The following is a 14,538-nucleotide window of genomic DNA, read 5'->3' as shown; positions in this document are numbered from 1 at the left end:
CAGAATAGAGGAGGTCCTATCGGGATTATTTTCCTTCTTGTTCCTCATGTTCTATACAATCCAAAGCCCTCACGAAGTAACTTCAAAATAAAACTTTTATTTCTTTCTCCCCCCAAAAGGGATGAGCTAGGTAGCTCAGCTTAAACTGTCCTTTCTACCAGTCTGCAGGCCACCTTCTGTATCACCAGAACGAAGGAGAAGGCCAGTTTCTTTCTTGGCTGCCGTCTTCCGTGGGTCCCTGGCCTTCTTTAAAGAGGGGTTTTGCCCTGCACTGTAGCTGCCTTCTCTAGTGTAACTAACATGGCAGATACACAGTTTTCTCCCTTCCCCTTCCTTTTTACTTTTTAAAAGTCCAACTGTCTCCTTATTTACATGAGCAAACTGAGGGCCAGATATGGGCCTCAAATGAGTTGAATCAAGTGAATAAGAAAAATTGGATTCCAGTTCAGGCCCTATAACTGTCACTCCATTGCTTTTTTCACTGTTGTCCATGTTTCAGGCAAAAAAGCTCAGTGTTTCCAATTTCATTTAATTTAATGCTATAATGAAAGCATCATCACCCTAAGATTGATGGTTACCTTTGTCCTTGCTCTGGTGTGACCTCCCTTGGCTCAGATGACTCCCAGGGGGATTTCTCTTACTCTTTGGAAGCCAAAATGTTCCTCACCAGACAGGATTGTATTGTGAGTTTGCCCTGTTCCTTTGGGGAAAATCAGTATAGAAATACATCTCTATTAAGAAATTACTTTGAACTTTCATGTATTTTACTATGACAACTATATACAATTTAAATGTAAAATGCTTGCTTAAGAAATTTCATCCAAATAATGTACCATCTCTTTCTGTTTTATTTTAGGCTTGTCGCCTGAGTCCTGATATAGCTGATGAACTTTACTCTTTGGTTATCCACCAAGTAATTTAAGCCATAAATACATAGGAGCAAAGATGAGCAGCTACTAATTATTAGTGTATTTTCGTAGTCCTTTGTATTTGATTTTTCTGCATATCTAATTTTAGGAATTTTGCTCAGCTGGACATGTTACTTATGACACCATCTATGCGCTTCAATTCAAGCACTCTGTCCTTTATAACATCAAACACAAATTAATGTCCTCAAATCTCGGGGAACCCAAGAACTGTTCCACCAGGATTAGATAGAAACCATTCTCTAATAGAAAAATAAATTCTAGATAGATAAGTAAATTCTTGTGCTCTTAGAAATTCCTAGTAATCCTTGGGTTTGATTTTTTAAATATTATGGCGTGTGACCTTCTTCTACACGTTATTTTAAAATTGTAAATAAAACAGGCAAAAATAAAATTCTGTTTTCTTGTATAGTCTAACAACAAAAGTGTCTATTTTAACCAACATACTCAGTTTCTATTTTAAAATATTTGACACCAGGTAAATTTAGTAACAAAATGGGTTCAATTGTGGGAGCAAAATGAGTCAAACCATGTAATAATAAAAACTGAAAGTAAATTGTGTTTTTGTAAAGCAGCTTTAATAGCATAAACATGCCTTATTCAGCAACGTAAATTAAAAAAAAAAAAAAAGAAATCTTGCAATGGTCAAATTTCCAAAAACAATTGCTTTACAAGATTGTGTAAAAATCTTTGTCTTGAAAAACTGTTAAAGAAACATGCTTTCGCCCTCCTTGGTAGGGTTGTGGAGGGCTATAAGGGTGAGGAATGTTACATATGGGGCAAAACCAAATCTTTTGCTTAAAATATTCTTTGATAGAAGATGGAATTCATAGCATAGCCAGGGAATTACTGCTATAAAAGCAGAAGACTTCCATAAAACCTGTGGGGGAATGGATGGATACTTATTAAAAAAAAGATTTAATGCAAATGATATGACCATGGAAATGACAAATCTGCCATCTCTGGGGCAAGGAAGCTTTCAAAACTGTAGTTATCCAAATGCCTAGATGATTTTAATGAGGAATGACTTCCATCTTTGGGACAGACTAAATGAAACTAATTTGAAATTGCCAGGCCCCTTAATGGCTGGTGATTAACAATGAAGAAATGCTTTGTTTTATAGTCTAATTTTCAATACTTTGATATTAATTTTTTACTGAAGAAGTGAAAAGGATTTTTAAGATTGAGACATAATAGGTACTTTCAAGGGGCCATTTCACAATTTGGGGGCAAAATTATGTTTAAACTATTCCTGAAAATCAGTCCTTTCCCTTCTTTAAAAATCTCCTTTAATATTTCACAGCCTTTATCTAGAATCTTCTGCATGCTGGGCCGTAAAAAACAACATAATTATTCAAAGATTTTTTCTTGATTAAATGCATTTCCTTTATCCTTGTTTTCAAATAATGACCTAAATATTTTAAAAGCCTAAATTTTTACCAGCCTTCTCTTCCTTTCCAAAACTTGATGAACCCAATTAAAAATACAATACAAAAATAATAAAATAATAAAAAATAATAAAAGAAATAAATGAAAAAGAAAAAAATAAACGGTATTTTAAATCTTGCAAAAAAAAATAAAAATACAATACAATATGAAGCCAATATTAAGTTTTAACTAAATCTGCTGTTTCTTAGTCCTACATATAAAATTGACTACTTAAAAAACTATCAATATCACAAAAATGTAGGCTAAATTTTCATGCCAACTAATCAGAGTTCATATTTCAGCTACCAATGTTAGCTAGCAATTATGGAATTTAGTAAGGCCATGTTCTCATGATTTCTCAAAAGTTGAGTATGGGTTAAAATAAATACTTCTTCATCCCAGTTTTGGAGCTTCAATAAATCACAATGACCAAGTATTTTACCATCTTGTTCCAGCTAACTAGTCAAGAGCTTCAGTCTTTCCGTTAGCACAAAGGCATGATCAGATTATAAAGTTAGACCAATAGGTTTTCTTTCTCTCTTCTCTACTTAACTCCTCTCTCTCTCTCTTTCTCTCTCTCTCTCTCTTTCTCTCTCTCTCTCTCTTTCTCTCTCTCTCTCTTCTCCTTTGGAACCAATTCCAAGGCAGAAGAACGGCAAGGGCTAGGCAATGGGAGTTAAGTGACTTCACCAGGATCACACAGCTAGGAAGTGTCTGAAGTCACATTTGAACCGTAGGCCTGGCTCTTAATCCACTGAAACACCCAACTGCCCCCCACCCAACCCCAGAGATTTCAAAAGCTTCTTCAAGAATATTTGCAGTTTTTTAATGGAAAGTCGAGCACTTCCTTAAAAGAAACAGTAACATGACTAGAGTTACTGTAAAGCTCATAGCCACTAAAATCACATTCCCCAGTGTGTTGCCTGATAATGGAGAAACGGGTCTAAAAAGACAAAGCTAGAAAAGCAGCCAGACCAGATTGAATATACTGAGAAGGCTACGCTGGAGGTGATGATATTTTGAGGACATTGCTTTGCATGGTATCTGAAAGAAGAAACAAAAGTGCAACCTTCTTGCCAAAAAAGAAGGGACCAGGAAAACGGAAACTTCTGGCCAATACCTTTAATCCCAGGGTATGAACATTTTTATGAGAATAATCTATAGATTGAGGGTATCCTTGAAGGAGGAATTTCTGCTCTACATCTTTACAGTCACACAATTGACTCTAGGGTATAGAGGAAAGAGGATTTTGCTACATTTACTGACTATAAAAATGTTCAAGAGAGGAAAATTCCTCCCTTAAGGCTGTTCAACAAAGTGTCTCCCATGTATGCCACAATCATGTGAGATTATCTGAAAGAGGGCACAACTTATTCTCAACAACCCTCTCCTTATTAAACATCAGGCAAAGTGAAATGCACTCAACAAAAGTGTTCATCATTGTCATAAAGAAGATCCCACACAGAATGTAAATCGGGTAAAAGGTGGATGTGCCTCTTTGTGAATGAGGAGGCACACACTATATCAAATCCTTAAAAAGGGGGCTGGTTCTAAAGCATTCTTTGTTGTTCTGGACCTGGTGAGGTCTATGGATTCTTCCTCAGAAGACTGTTTTTAAATGCCTAGAACTAATTTAATTCTAGTATTTGGATTTAATTTCATTTCACTCTAGTATTTAAATTTAACTCTATATAAATGTATAACTACGAAAAAGCATTTACAAAGGAAACAAATTATATTGAAATCCAGTTACCAAAACATTTTTTACAAAGTTCCTAGACCCTAGGTTGAGATCCCTCTCCAAGAACATTTCAAAGCCCCCCCGAGATCCTTACTCATTTAAAGAGGTTTGGCCTGACAATATACTTATGAAACAAGGCGGATGAGTAATGCCTTTGGCCCAGAGGATGATTTGTGCCCGACACAAAGCCCACAGAATTGGTTCATCAGTACATAAATCTTGGATAAGACACCAAAAATGGGTAATGAACTGGTTGTAGAACTGAATAACAGGGAAATAAAACCAAGCTGGCTTGCTCTTGGGAAGCCACCAAGTTATTTTATTTATTTATTTGTTTTCTAAAACCCTTACCTTCCATCTTAGAATCAATACTGTGTATTGGTAGTAAGGCAGAAGAGTGGTAAGGGTGGGCAATGGGGGTTAAGTGACTTGCCCAGGGTCACACAGCTGGGAAGTGTCTGAGGCTGGATTTGAACCTAGAACCTCCCATCTCTAGGTCTGGCTCTCAATCCACTGAGCTACCCAGCTGCCCCTGCCCCAACCAAGTTATTTTAAAAGACCATATATTCCTCCTTGAAAGAGGGACCCATCTATTGTGACTTTAATATTCATCCAGTTAGATTACATGGCTGTGAACCTCAAAAGAATGAAGTATTGCCCAAAGGAAAATGAGAAGGCAGATGGCAGTTATAATCAGAGCATACACATAAGCAAGGCATTACCCAAGAAAAGAGGGATAAAGGGTGGCTCCAGAGAAGCATACGACTGGAAGAAAACAAGATGAGCTAGTCACCGAGAGGAAGAGAGGAGCCCGGGTTAGAGTGAATGCCGTCCTGGTAGCCGCTCGCTATCGACTGCTGTGTGCACTCCCGGTGATGGGCTTGCGGGAGGATAAAGAAGAGCAGCCATGGCTGAGGAGAGCCGAGGACTGCTGGAAGGAAGAACTATACAAGAGATCCGCCGGAAGTCATGAGAGAATAGGAGGTTCTGATCTATACAACGAGCCTTTCGGGCGGGTAGGGTGAGTATTAGTCCCAATTTATAGATGAGGAAAAGGAGGCTTGGGGAGATCTAATGACTCATCCTAGTTAGCATTAAGGCTAGAATTTGAATCTAGGTCTTTTGGAGTTAAAAAATAAGCTAATTTTGATGGAATCTAATCTGAAGCATTCAACTTAATAGCCATAGTTGAAAACACAGGATAGACATTAAGACAAGAATTGGACCTGATTCATATGATGAAGTTCCAAATGAGAAAGATTCCTCTGCCAATGCAGGGTGGCACCTTCTTTGCAAATGATAGTAACAGAGAATAGCCTAGAACATTTAGAGGGCAAGTGACTAGCCTTGGATTATAAAGCAAGATTAAAACTCAGATCATTGGAACATATTTTGAAGCATATTAGTTATTGTACTTGGCCTTTGCTTATACCCACGTCCTTGCAAAATCTGAAGTATGATCCAATCCATCCACTACAACTAATCAAGTCCTACCCATTTTTTATTTTTATTTATTTATTTTTTAAACCCTTAACTTCTGTGTATTGGCTCCTAGGTGGAAGAGTGGTAAGGGTAGGCAATGGGGGTCAAGTGACTTGCCCAGGGTCACACAGCTGCGAAGTGTCTGAGGCCAGATTTAAACCTAGGACCTCCCGTCTCTAAGCTTGACTCTCAATCCACTGAGCTACCCAGCTGCCCTTGACACCCATTTTTTAAAAGGTATAATTCACATCCCACTTCCTCCAGGATGGCTTCCCTGACCACATCAATGATTGTTCCCTCCTGTTTCCATAGGATGGCTTACCTCAGGTCTTCATCTGGTCATTGTGATTTCCCATCCAATATTGCAATATAAAATTATGCAGTTGTTATAGAACCAGCTTAGTTAATTTTGGAGAGGCTTAACATGAGTTTGGCCACAAGAGTTTTCCAACTGCAGACACAAGGGCCATCTTTTGGGGAGGTGAAGGCAGGGCCAAACATTTTTGAAATACCCTTTACATTTTTTGTAGTAGAAAAGTACACACTTAAGAAATACTCATTGAAAGTGTTGGGACTCACCTAATCACAGTCAAGCTCTGCGGGTTCCTTTTGGTTATTTATTGCTTACAAATGCTTCAAACTATGGGAAATCTTTGTTAAAAATAAAAACGATAAAAATATCACAATAGCTTTTACATAAAGTATTGCACGACAATGCTCTCTGATACACAGGAAAGGATAGAGGAATGCTTGAAATCCTTAGTGAGGAGATGACGCGAACAACATTCACTGGCTTTTACTGCTTTGAAACAAAGCAATTTTCGAAAATGTTGAAAAAATTTCCTAAGATCTTATCACTTACATCAACGATCGGTTCAATCCATGTTTTGAACTTTAAGGTTATTTATATAGTTGTTTATTTAAATAAAAACCAATAATTACACAGTAAAGTATTTTCTGTTCGACTACAACATCAAATCTTTTCAAGTTTGCTGACTTCACACAAAACTAAAGGGAAAAAAAAAACAACCCGAAAATAAAATCCAAAAAAATTCTCAATCAGCCCTCTATGGAAAAGAGGAAAATAATTGTCATGTCTATTATTACACAGACATTTCTCTAGCGGTTTCTTGGTGGGAGTCTCAAACTTGACCAGCTTTAAGTTGATCTAAATGAATTCTCAGCTCAGGACACAATTCGATCAGCAATAGTTCCATCAGTACCTGGACCACAAAAGAAGGAAAAATAAGTCACTGGGGTTTTCCAAAGACTCGATGAATTTCTTTATCAAAGAAAATAAATGGCTATTGCTCAAGAAAAGAGTAGAGCCAGAGACATCAGGAAATGGTCAGAAGTCAATCCTGGACCAAGTTATTTCACTGAGCTACTAATGATGATCAAATGATCATGAAATATAACCATATATGTTTAAAAATTAAACTTCATTCATTTTGAAATGGACAAATCTCTTTTATCTCTCTGATCCCACTGAAAAAGGACAACAAAAACAATAACAATTATGTATAGTCAAGCATAACAAAATTCTCTCATTGGTCATATCCAAATATATGTATGTATGTATGTATGTGTGTGTATATCCTGTACTCTGGACTACAACATGATCATAATTCTCAAAATCACTGGTGAAAGAGGGGTTGGAGATTCAGTACAATGAGCAAAATTTGGGAGTTTGAAACTGAACCATAAAAAAATGTTTATTGAATTCAGTTCAATGAATGTTGACAAAATGCCTGTTATATGCAAGGTGCCAACACGAGAAGCTAAGGGAGATGGGAAGAACAAGTAACAGTGTAATTAAAATGAGCAAATCTGAGGCATTAAAATTAGAACTATGGAATCTCTGACTCTTCATTTTACTTTAATTGACTCACATATAGTAGATGCTTATTGGCTCTTGTTTCTTGCAGTGCATTGAATATTTTTATTATACCATGGCGGGCATTTTGCTGTCCAACTAGGCTCTGGAGCATATCTAAAAAAACAAAAAAGTAAATTTCAATTTTAGACCTCTGCTAATAACAAAACACATAATGGTTAGTGAGTGGCAAATATGTAATAAGATGTTAAAATTGTATGTATTATATACATGAATACTGAGAAATGGGGATTACCTGCAATGACCAGTTTATCTGAAAATGTTTAAAAATTACTCTTAACACTTTCAGCATTCAATTGTTTCTCTGAATTATATTTTAACATGAAGTTATTAGCCTTTTTTTGTGACACAGACACCTTTGGTAAGCTCGTGAATCCTATGGGCTTCATCTAAGAAATGCTTTTAACCACATAAAATTACAAAGGAAATGATATTTAATGTATTTAACAAAATATTAAAAAAAAAACCAAGTTCCTCAACCGCAAGTTAAGAATTGTTGCTTCGAAATATCTAGGAAAGCTATGAAAATATTAAAAATTTTAAGATCAAATTTCGTTCAGTTTCCAATATGCAGTTTATGTCATTAAATTCCTAAATATAGACCAAATCCTTCACTAATGAGCTCCTCAGAAATCTCAGCACAGCACAAAGGGGATGCTGGGCTCTTTAAGGCTCTGCCAAACTCGAGTAAGTCAATCTGAATAAGTTCAATGATCACCTTAGTGCCTACCATGTCCTAGGCAGAGGTACCAGATTCTACCAAGTTGGCCAGGCATTATTTATGCCTAGTCCTGGCAACAACGTGGGTATACAACTTCCAAAGCCTAACCGAGAGACTCACCACCAGAAATAGGGTCAACGTTTAGTGAAAACTAATCAGTTTTTTTTATTTTTTAAAATTATTATTATTTTTTTATATTTTATATTTTAAACACATTTTTATATTTTATATTTTATTTTATATTTAAAATACATTTTAATATTTAATATTTTATTTTATATTTTAAATACATTTTATATTTTATTTATATTTTAAATACATTTTATATTTTATTTATATTTTAAATATATTTTTATATTTTAAATACATTTTTATATTTTATATTTTATTTACATTTTAAATACATTTTTATATTTTATATTTTATTGATATTTCAAATACATTTTTATATTTTATATTTTATTTATATTTGAAATACATTTTTATATTTTATTTATATTTTATATTTTAAATACATTTTTATATTTTTATTTACTTATTTCAATTTTATTTAATTGATTAATGAAGAGACTTTTCCCATGGTTACATGATTCATGTTCTTTCCCTCCTCAACAAGCATTTATTAGACATTTATTGTGTGTGAGATCCTGGGATAAGTGCTGAGGATATAGAGAGAAGCCAGCACTGCCCTCAAGACTCACATTTTTAATATGGAAGATAACATGTAAACAACTATATGCAGACAAGAGGTATATAATGTAAATGTGAGATAATATCAGAGGGAAAGCCCAAGAAATGGGGAGGAGGATGGACCTGGAGAAGGGATGCTAGGACAGGCCTTCTACTTACACATTTATATATTACATATAAATAAAAGAGAGCAGGCAGGGGGCCCAGCAGATACGTGCTGGGTCTGGAGTCAGTGGGACTCAACTTCGTGAGTTCAAATCTGCCCTCAGACACTTTCTAGCTGGGTGATCCACAGCAATCACCTAATTCCACGTGCCTTTGTTTTCTCATCTATAAAATGATCTGGAGAAGGAAATGGCAAAGGACCCATCTTGCAAGAAAACCCCAAGTGCGCTGAAGACTCAAACAAGTGAATACACAATAGGGAAAAGGCTCACCTGGAATGTTTTCAAGTAGTTTTTGCTGTGCTCTCTGCTTAGTCTCTTGACTCTGCTCCTCGCTCCTGGGGGGTGTTGGTGGGGCCAGCTTGCCGTTGGGCCAAAATGCATCCCGAAAAACATTGATGTAATAAACCAACATGGGCTCACTGAAGATCCAATTCACCGTGTCTCGGATTTGTCTTGTAGGAGAAAAAGAGAGAATACCACCAATCACTTACTCGGGTTTTTATAAAAGTCATCTTTCCCTGCGTGACTTTTCAGAATGGTTTTGGAAGCAGTCAACAGTGCTGCAGATCAGAACTCGCCTAAGCTACATGACCGCAGTGGGACTTGGACTCTGGCTTGTCATTGGCTCCAGAATCAACTCGTGATTTATTTGTTGTTGTTGTTTTTTTTTAATTGGCTCAGAATTCAGTGGCATGGGGAATTCCTGTTATGAGAACTCCCTCTATCCGTGGATATCCACGATTGTTACACATTAAGATTGTCTAAAGGAAGGTACCCAGGAGTTAAACGACTTGCCCACAGTGACAAAGTGGGCCAGAAAAGGAATTTGATGCCAAATCTTCCTACACTTTTCTAATACTATGATTCTATTAACATGATAAAAGTTCATGATTCCTCACTGGGGTTAACAATTTACAACAGTCATGTTGCTATCGGTTCCTCTAAATTCCTACCCTTTTTTTGCATCATGGACTGCAAAGGTTCATAGAGTCTCTGGATTTCTTTTCAGAAGAATGGTATTTGGAGGCACTTAGGAGGCTCAGTGGATTGAGAGCTAGATTTAGAGATGGGAGGTCCCAGTTTCAAATATAGTCTCAGATACTTCCTTGCTGTGTGACCCTGGGCAAGTCACGTAACCCCCATTGCCTAGACCTTCCACTCTTCTGCTTTGGAACTAGTACACAGTATTGATTCTAAGATAGAGGGTAAGGGTTAAAAAGAAAAAAGAATGGTGGTTGCCTGATTTCATAACTGAAGGAAATGCTAAGTCTCAATTAGAGGTGAGTGAAAATATGACTTTCATTTTTCCTTCTAAGTTCACAGACACCCCAAAACTAGGCTTGTGGATCCTGAGTGAAGAATCTTTGCTCTAGATCAGTGGTTCCCAAACTTTTTTGGCCTTCCGCCCCGTTTCCAGAAAAAATATTACTCAGCCTCCTGGAAATTAAATTTTTAAAAATTTTAATAGCAATTAATAAATAGGAAAGATAAATGCACCTGTGGCCATCACCGCCTCCTGGCTCACTGCAGCACCCACCAGGGGTTAGTAGCACCCACTGCTCTACTTATTTGCCTGGTGTACCTCTTTAGTCTATGAAGATGAGAATGACTACAAGTTTATAAAGAGTATTTTGTAGTGTGGGGTGGTATTTTGTGCTAGACATTTTAAGGAATTCATTAATAATGTTACAGATTAATAATGAATAATAATTGTTAATTAACATAATTAATAATAATGTTACAGATTGAAAATCTAAATGGATGAAGAAAGCTTTAGTTGCTCCGTCATTTTAGTCATGCCCCACTCTTTGTGATCCCACTTGGGGCTTTCTTGGCAAAGATACTGGCGTGGTTTGCCATTTCATTCTCCAGCTCATTTTATGGATGAGAAAACTGAGGCAAATAGGGCTAAGTGACTTGTCCAGGGTCACGCAGCTAGTAAATATCTCAGGCCAGATTTATTCTCAGGTCTTCTCTTCTGACCTGTACTGGTTGTTTAACAAATAAGTGTTTATTGACTGACTGATATTCATTATCACTTGTAGAGGCAAAATCTGGAAATGTCAATTAATAGAGACTTCAGATATCTACTGCACTACCTGGTTGCCTAAGGAGACTTTAGATAGATCCATAAATGACAGATCCATACTGGATCATGAAGGGGGGTTTGGGAGTCCACGTTTCTCACTTTTTGCAATTAAATTGAAAAAACAGGCACCCGCTCTCTAGGTTTCTTGGTGCTTCTATCCATAATATAGTATTAGGATGTGTGAATCATTGTTCTTACTCAGCACAGACTACGTTCCTTCTATAATATGAACAGCTCTTCTTTAACACTCTTAGGGATTACTGGGTTCTACTTTCTCAAAAAATCTGTGAGGTTACATAGTGTAAATATCATTTGTTCCATTTTACAGGCAAGAAAATGGAATCAGAATAATTAGACGACTCGCTCGAGTTCATACCCAAGCCCAGATCTGAGAGAGCTCTTTTGATTACACCAAGCTACCTCCCCAAAGAGGAGGACAATAATACTCTTCTGGGCTACAAACCGGAGAGCTGAGAAAATACGATGCCAATTTTCGATGATGCATGATGACGTATAAGGACAGGGCAGCTAAATAACACTCACAGTTAAGCTACTGTTTGGGCTGGCGATTTTAGAACTGGCCTGGAATAATGTCTGATTCTTTCCCTCCAAATCTTGTATCATAGCCACTAACAAGAAAGAATATCAATCCACAATCAGTTATTCGGTGCTTACCATGGGCCACACACCATGTTAGGTGCTGGGAATATAGACAAAACCCAGTTTCTTATAACAAGAAATGGGATTTTATCAGAGGAATCAACACGTACAATTTTTTAAGACTTGACTCGTGATTTTATTGTAACAGGGAATTCCCATTACCCATTCAGCTCAATACTTGCTCTGCAACTTAAAGGGTATCAGAGAGATGGGAGGACCACTGAGAAATTAAGTGAGAAGTTACCCAGCCAGCGTTAGTCAGAAGAGGGGCTTGACTCCAGCTCTTCCCAACTCCAAGGCTGGCTTGCTGTTACCTAATGCCATGTTACCCATCATAAATAAAATCTCAGAACTTCTATGGAAATGGAGCTGCTTTCTTAAAATCCACCAGCCACAGACAACACGGGACTGGGGCACTTGGGACTGTGTGTGAAGAATCCTGGGAGAGAGAAGAAGCCTGGAGTCAAAAGGTAGGGAGTTTGGGCTTTCGAGATCATCTGGACACCAAGCTGAACACATTTGTGGCCACTAATCTACACTCCTTTGGCTTTACCTCTAAAACCTCGGAGAGGCAGCAATGAAGTTGGTGTTGGCCTGAGAAAGACTGTGACCAGTGGGCACCATGATCATCAGACCCACTTTATTAGTGAGGTAACTAGAGTGCCAGGTTTAGAATCAGGAAGATGCCTCTTCCCAAGTTCAAATCTGGTCTCAGACACTTATTAGCTGGGTGACCCTGAGCAAGTCACTTAACTCAGCTTCAGTTTCTTTATCTGTAAAATATGCTGGAGAAGGAAATAGCAAACCATTCCAGTATTTTGCCAAGGAACCCCACATGGAGTCATGAAGAGTTGACACAACTGAAAATGACTGAGCCACAAGATTGTCCCTTAAAGACAATGTCTCTTTCCCAGTACTCCGAGTCAGAAAAAGAATCAAATACCCCCACCCAGCTCTGCCATTTAGCATCACAGTTAAAGACTTCAACCCTGAAGGGACCTCTGAGACCCTCTATTTTGTTTTTTTTTTTTAAATGAATTTGGTGTCATTCAAGTAGACCCCTTCTTGCAAGGGTTTTTAAAATGCACATAATGCCTAGGGTTGCAAGGAAATGGATTACATTGCAATATCAAGATCAACATTAAAAAAATAAACAAGTTCATAGGACCTGAAATTGAGAACCCTCACTCAATTTTAAGCCACCTCATTTTACATATGAAGAAACTGAGATTCAGAGAGGTAGGGACTTGTGCAATGTCACATAATGGTTAAGTATCAGTGGTCTGATTCAAACCCATGTCTTGTTAGTTCTGAGTGAGCCCTCTCTCAATTGGAGCAAGCTGTCTTTTTTTAAATTATAAAAGTATTTTATTTTTACCAATTACATGCAATAACAAATTTCCACATGTTTTCCAAAGTCATATAATCCAAATTGTCTCTCTTCTTCCTTTCCCTTCCCCCTCCTGGAGCTGGCAAGCAATTTGGTTTGGGTTACACGCATATTATTGTACAAAACATGTTTCCACGTTGTTCATTTTTGTAAGTGAAAAATCATACAAAACCCAAATAAGTAAATAATAAATAAATAAAATTATATCAATCAATCATACAAATCAATCATCAATCAGACAAATAAACCCAAGGACATTCCCTTTATGTCTTTGGACCTGTTACACCCTCTGTAAAATGAGAGGGTTAGGCTTGATGACCTCTAAGGTCCCTTCCAGCTCTAAATAGGCTTACTTTCTGATATGATTAATGAAAAGCAAAGCGGTGATCAACAAGAGATAGATAGATGCTATAGTGGATGTCATGCTTGATTTGGGGACATGAAGACCCAAGTTCTAATCCTGCCTTCAGCATTCACTAGCTGTGTAACTCTGTTTGGGCAAGTTGCTTAGCTTTTATCTCTGATTCAGTTTCTTCAATCCTAAATCTTATTTTTCATCCTTATCAAGACCTCTAAATCTGTTCAGTCCCTCAGTTCCATACTGGGCCACCACCCTTCTACTGGCTAAAACTCTCTTCCCTTTCCCTTCTTGACCCCTTGGTAAACTCCACTCTGTCTCCTTCTTTCAGTGCCCTTCCCTCACCTCTTTATCAGACTGCCAAACCAGACCCACCTTACTTCAGTGTTAGGTAGCTTCCACTCTCTCTTACCTGATTCCCACTCATGTTTAACTTAACAAAGCCGGAGGAGAAAAATCACAAAACTGTGATTTATCCCATTCCAGATTTATGTTCCATAGACTCAACTGGTTGGCCCCATATTGTAGGCAGGCAATCCCTTAACATCTCCCTAATCAATCAGGAAAAATCACTGTTTCCTCTCATCAGTGTTTTTTCCCAACTTTTTCATCCCCCCCTCAAATCTCCTCTGGCCTTGCCTGAATCTGACCTGGGGATGGTGTTACTGGTTGCTCATTTGACTCCTGATAAAGGGTGGGATGCTTAGGGAAAATGTGCCATCTCTGCAGAGCTTAATGATTCCAAATCCCTGCAAAAGACAGGGGACCGGGCAGCTGGGTAGCTCAGTGGAGTGAGAGTCAGGCCTAGAGACGGGAGGTCCTAGGTTCAAACCCAGCCTCAGCCACTTCCCAGCTGTGTGACCCTGGGCAAGTCACTTGACCCCCATTGCCCACCCTTACCAATCTTCCACCTATGAGACAATACACCGAAGTACAAGGGTTTAAATAAAAAAAAAAATTAAAAAAAAAAAAAGACAGGGGGCCCAGGT

At 37.6% G+C, this 14,538-nt stretch overlaps 2 protein-coding genes across 2 annotated transcripts in view; one reads left to right on the top strand and one right to left on the bottom strand.

Moving 5' to 3' along the window:
- The window catches only part of LOC123252150 (LRP2 binding protein), a 55,125-nt gene extending 52,728 nt beyond the window's left edge, over positions 1-2,397 (top strand). The window contains exon 10 of the mRNA XM_044681545.1: positions 857-2,397. Within this exon, the coding sequence (XP_044537480.1) occupies positions 857-922 (66 nt within the window). The 3' untranslated portion in view covers positions 923-2,397. The remainder of the gene's footprint in view (positions 1-856) is intronic.
- A 4,080-nt stretch (positions 2,398-6,477) lies between these two features.
- SNX25 (sorting nexin 25) overlaps positions 6,478-14,538 on the bottom strand; it is a 240,541-nt gene continuing 232,480 nt past the window's right edge. Inside the window, exons 17-19 of the mRNA XM_044681650.1 lie at positions 9,323-9,504; positions 7,470-7,570; positions 6,478-6,800 (exon numbers count right to left, since the gene is read on the bottom strand). Of these exons, the coding sequence (XP_044537585.1) occupies positions 6,720-6,800; positions 7,470-7,570; positions 9,323-9,504 (364 nt within the window). The 3' untranslated portion in view covers positions 6,478-6,719. The remainder of the gene's footprint in view (positions 6,801-7,469; positions 7,571-9,322; positions 9,505-14,538) is intronic.

Source organism: Gracilinanus agilis, chromosome 6 (assembly GCF_016433145.1).
Source record: "Gracilinanus agilis isolate LMUSP501 chromosome 6, AgileGrace, whole genome shotgun sequence".
NCBI lineage: Eukaryota > Metazoa > Chordata > Mammalia > Didelphimorphia > Didelphidae > Gracilinanus > Gracilinanus agilis.
This window is presented reverse-complemented; position numbering and strand designations above follow the sequence as displayed.